At 38.4% G+C, this 5,451-nt stretch overlaps 1 protein-coding gene and 1 long non-coding RNA gene across 3 annotated transcripts in view; one reads left to right on the forward strand and one right to left on the reverse strand.

Annotated features, from left to right (window-relative positions):
- LOC117946653 overlaps positions 1-1,528 on the reverse strand; it is a 7,866-nt gene extending 6,338 nt beyond the window's left edge. For both annotated transcript variants that reach the window (XM_034874940.1, XM_034874939.1), the window contains exon 1: positions 1,443-1,528. In XM_034874940.1, the coding sequence (XP_034730831.1) occupies positions 1,443-1,485 (43 nt within the window). In that variant the 5' untranslated portion in view covers positions 1,486-1,528. The remainder of the gene's footprint in view (positions 1-1,442) is intronic.
- Positions 1-4,296, forward strand: part of LOC117946654 — a 17,467-nt gene extending 13,171 nt beyond the window's left edge. The window contains exon 3 of the long non-coding RNA XR_004657068.1: positions 4,221-4,296. This is a non-coding gene — a long non-coding RNA (uncharacterized LOC117946654). The remainder of the gene's footprint in view (positions 1-4,220) is intronic.
- Positions 4,297-5,451: the final 1,155 nt, after the last annotated feature.

The raw sequence follows: 5,451 nt of genomic DNA on the forward strand, positions 1-5,451 counted from the left end.
GACAGACAGACCATGGCCATTGGCATGACAACATATAATCAGTGGTCATGTTTTTAAACACAGCTAGGGAGCCTTTCATCTCTGGGATGTCATCTTTTTGATCTGGAATCAGTTAACGACCGCAGCTGTTGTACCCTTCTTCCACTGTGGGAAACCGTCTCTCAAACAAATGGTCATTGCGTAAAAACAATAAGAGATATCAACACCATAACCTCATCATGACCAGCAGAAGGCCTTTGTGAACGTATTGATATAACATCCATGTGATTAAAGTTAAAAATGTGGGCGTATCAGCGATGTAAAAAAGTGCTTCACTCTGCATTTTGCTCAGAAATGTGGACGATGTTTAACATTACAGTGAATGGAGGAAAATGTGGAACTGTTCTCATTTGGAAGGTCGCTGAGTTGAAAGTATACATCATATCGCATAAATGAGCACATTGGATGAAACTAGACAAGAATACCTACGTTTTGATGTATAAATTGTCCATGACAAGTTAGAATTGTTGACGTGGGAGCAAGATATAGAGAAAAAAAAAAGATCATTTTTTTAGTCTCCCCACTCTGTCTCCACTCTAGCTCCGAACATTCCGCCACATACACACACATTGGAAAATCTGAGACGGTCTGAAAACGGGACGATACGTCAACTGGGATTTGGGAGAAAGCGTGCTTGATATCTGAACGCCCATTCAGCCCAATAAACGCCAAAGTCTTGTCTTCGGTTTAAACTTTTAATCATGTTTCTACGGTAAAGTATGGTGATGCAGCCCGGTCCCAAAGAGGGGGCGTTTTGAGCGATGTTGAGGGATTTCCCGAACATTTTACCATTCAAGTCAATGAGAAAATGTTGCCGTTTTTTTTGCCGATTTCGGTAAAACCACGCGGCAAATCTCTTAGAAAAGTCATAGCACACCATTCCCGATCAATACCCACATGTCGGTGTAATGTGCTGCGCGTGTTGGCACGCTTTGGGACTAGTAGCGGGACGAAATTTGGCGGAAGATGGAGAATAAGAAATAATAAGTATGGGCAATAATAGTCATTGTGCCGATTGCTGCATGCAGCACATCGGCACACTGAATAACCTGTTCAGCTGATAAACATGTTACAATCTAATGTTGATCCTTAAATTTAATGCATGATTATGATAGTAAGCGATGAGATAAAACTGCATAACCGCAACACTGTGACAGCCTGTAAAGGAAGGTAATTGCAACATAGGCTACAGCTAGTTATTAGCACAATGTTAACGTGTAAACTGAATCATCTAATTGGTAACTGAAGTTAACAAAACCTGCAATTTGATCAAACGTTAAGTTTAGTCTCAAGAGAGCATGGACTGACAGGCCTTAAATGAATGAAAAATGCAGCAGAATAATAAAGATGAGCACAGTAGGTAGCTTTGCTAATTCCCTCTTAAACTAAATAAACAAACTTACCTTTTGGCAGAAGATGAGAAGAAAAGTCTGTTGGGTGAGTCATTGTAATCGAAATTAACAACAGCACACAAGAAATGTGTATGGGGAGCTGGGGAGCTGTGGCGAGTGGCTAATACAGGAAATGAATACCAGCTTTAAGAGCCTTAGTATGAATGTACTAACTAACTAACTAATCTAATACAATATCTCCATCTGGTGGAAGTAACCCTTTATCTGTCTCTATTTACTAAGCTAGAGAGTGGCTATTACATCATTAACATATCTTAGAGAAATATAACTTATTGAGATTAGATAATTATTGTAAATTTTCTTCATTGTGTTTAATTTATAAAGTATTACATGGCCTGGCGCCACCTCCACTGCTGGAGTTCATTAAAAATATAGACAAACTCGGATCACCAGAGCTGTGGTAAACAGGGACTGTGAGGTTCCTTTCAGAAAAACCTCCTTCAGTCATAATGCACTATCTATTAAAGGCAGAGCATTATGGAACACACTTCCCCCAACTATAAGGGAGCGTCCCACTTTGGCCTCCTTTAAGAGCCAGGCGAAGCTGTGGCTTGGAGCTAACCAAACGTGTAACCACGGCTAACTTGTGTTTCCATTTTAACTTTTACTAATGAATTGTCCTGGTTTTGTTTTGTTTTGTTCTTTCTTTTCTTTTTGTTTCTTCTTGTTTTTATATACTAAATGAGACTATCCTACGTCTTTTTTTACTGTAACTCCAACCTGCCTATAGGACTGCAAATGGAAATAAGCTCTTGGGCTACAATCTTGCACATTTACGTGAACTGTTGTGCTTGTTCATCAATGTGCATTGTCCTGACTGAATAAATGAATAAATAAATATGTACACATTTACAAATTCCAGCTTTGGTTTGTAAGGACCATCACCAACATATGTAGTAACAGATTAACGTTTCATGTTGTGCAACAAACCGGATGCTAAAAGGGAGAAGTTTGTACCTGGGTGACCACAAGCGGACTACTGTAAATATACATGTGAACCTAACCCTTAGCATTCGCATACATTTCTGTTGTAGTGTTAAACCAAAGACATCCCTAACTGCACTGAAGAAACACCAAGTGAATCAAATGTAAGCATGCTGCATGAAAAACCCTGAGCTTCCTCTTTTTTTTAAAATTATTATTATATTATCAATTTATTTGTCAGGGACAATGCATTGCACATTATTACATATATAATTATTACATGCAAGGCCACAACAACATGTGTAGATGTGTTGCATAAAAGGTTTCTAGCCAATGGGCTAATTTGCAACCCCAGTTTCTGGTCGGGCCTCTCTAAAAAAATAACCCAAATATAATTTTTAAAAAGGACTACATAGTGTGAGTTACACAGTCATGCAGCAAATACATTGTATATTAATATACTACATCAACATTTCACAAAGTTAAGACCACATTACACAAACCAACACTTCCGGTAACAGCACAAACCCCAAGCACCCAGCTGCTCGCACCTGCTAACCCATACCTACCCCGATAGTGAGGGGTTCATCTCCCATACCCAGACCCCGGAATGAACCCTGGCAGCCAAGCACAAACAGCCAGGCATCTACCACAGACAATACATCACATTACAATGCATTACAACAACACAACTGATTCAGTGGTTTCATGTTTGGTTTTCTTTCAGCCAGTATTTCACCTTTCCATTAAATGTTTTCAGTTTGCTTTCTCCCTTTGTCTGCACTTTCCTGACCTACCTCATTTTTCTTTAGTTGTTTTCTCTGTACGGACATGTCTTCAGTCCTAACCAGGAGATTGTCACCACAGTCAGCAGAACTTTCTGAGAATCATAATCAAAACTGTCTTCGAAATTGCTTCTATTAATACTGTAGATCTTGTACAACTGCAGAGTCACCCACTGCAAACTACAAATGCTGTGTCATTTTTGAAGCTGCTCTGCCATGCGGAGCCAAAAAATACAGAGGTCAAATAAAAACACAAATGAATAATAAAAGGTAAAAAGAATAGGTTATGAAAAAGGCTGATTCCAGGTCACTCTAATGCACTCCCAAACCAAAAAAAGTCTAATAAATGATTAAACAAGCAGCCGCACAATACACACTTTTACCGTATGCATGCCTTGATATTTTGGATGCCATCAAGTCTTTACTCAACCTTGATCAATCTTGATTCATTTTTGTGTATATTTGTATATATAAGTATATTCATTTAAACCTATTAAGATCCTGATGTGCAATTGCCTATTTAATCACATAAGTGAAACCAAAACTAGACTAGAGGACATTTTGTTTCACTCCACTTTTTGAGATTTTAAAAGGCCTTCCTTGTACAATATTATTGTCAAGCATATACTGTACGTATATAAAAACGTCAGAACAAATAAAGGCTTGTGGAAAACAAATATTTGGGACTTGAGGGGAATTTATATCAAAGATGGTATTTAAATACTGTTGTCACAGCAGGAAGCTGGTACTTCTCACTGTCTGTCCAGCTTTTTGATGTGATGAACCTGCAGCCTTTGAACAAGATTCTCTTCACCGCCCCTCTGTGAAATGTCATATCTGGAAACAAGATAAGAGAACAATATTGCTGCTGGACGCAGTATTACTGTGGTACTCACAGTAGCATTCACATTGTGTGCATACCGCTGCAAACAGATTTTTTCAGTGGAACTGGGTGTGGACGTGGGCATATTACTGCACAGACCAACCAGGGCCATGGCCAAGTGGATCAGGGCTAACAGAGTTTTCTTTCAGTATTGTGTATTAGTACTTTTACTTTCAGCTGTTTTCAATTGCTAAAATGCTAAAACCCATTGGCTGAACAAAGTTCTCAGTTGCCTGAACTCATTTAGCAAATGTTGCAGTCTGTTGTATATACCTTAAACCATATTACATGATAAAAGACAATTTCCACATCTCACTTAGAATTTTCAGCAAAACTATAAAATCATTTTCATTCTCAAAACACATTCTGCACTCTAATGCCCATGGTATCCCTACTGGTAAACAATGGCAACAATCAAATACAAAATAGAGAACATATGTCTTATGTGTTCAATCACATATGTATATATGTGATTGAACACAACCACTCCAAATTGATTTCACTTGTATTAAATGATGTGACACAACCAATATACCAAGAGGCTTCTTCCCCCGTTGCCTCAGGCGGGAATCTATAGCTTGTGATGTTGACGAAGTGCTCTGGCCTTACCTAGCCCAAAGACAAGAAGAAGCACATCGATCACATGTTTACTCCTTGGTTCTTTCGTCCCTTTTTGTATTGTATACTGTAGTACAGTGCATTGTAGGCTGTATACTATCCAATAAACAAATTGTATAGCCCTAAACATTGTGCTTGCCATATATTAACGTGACAGTACTGACTGCTCAATAGATTTTGACTGGTTGCAGGTTCATATCAACAAAGAAACAAGAATTACAGTATCACAGAGACAAAGGACATGTTTGTGAGATGCAAGGTGTGTTCTACAAAAATAAGAGTACAAGGAGGAGGAAAAACAAAGAAAAACTTGCAAAGAGCAAAGCAGAGTAGTCATTTCTGATCAATATTGAGCTACAATGACAGAACATGTTTTTGGTCATCCGAAGACAATGACGGAGAAATAGGAAATTTGTTTTGAAATTAAAAATGTACTTCTCCCTGAGAACTATATGTGTTTTTAACATTGTGTTTTCTATTTTTGGGTGTATTGTTTACTGACTGCTTATTAGTACATATCATTTTGATTGCTTTGTTTATAATTTGAGCACAGTATTTCATTTTGAACACAGGCAAAACAGTTTTGATGCAAGAGTTTCAATTCGAAAGGGGAGTCATAGGCTTTGTAAATAGTGCGTGAATATGAGGTTTTGTGCTACATTTTGCAGCACAAAATGCCGATGACATGGCATCCCCATGTCATCGGCATGCCCTTTTGTTATGTTGTTACACGTTCAGGCTGAGCTCCTCATTCCTGACCTGCAGCATACAGGCGTGTCTGTTTTGCTGA

This window comes from Etheostoma cragini, chromosome 6 (genome assembly GCF_013103735.1).
Source record: "Etheostoma cragini isolate CJK2018 chromosome 6, CSU_Ecrag_1.0, whole genome shotgun sequence".
In the NCBI taxonomy this organism is placed as follows: Eukaryota; Metazoa; Chordata; class Actinopteri; order Perciformes; family Percidae; genus Etheostoma; species Etheostoma cragini.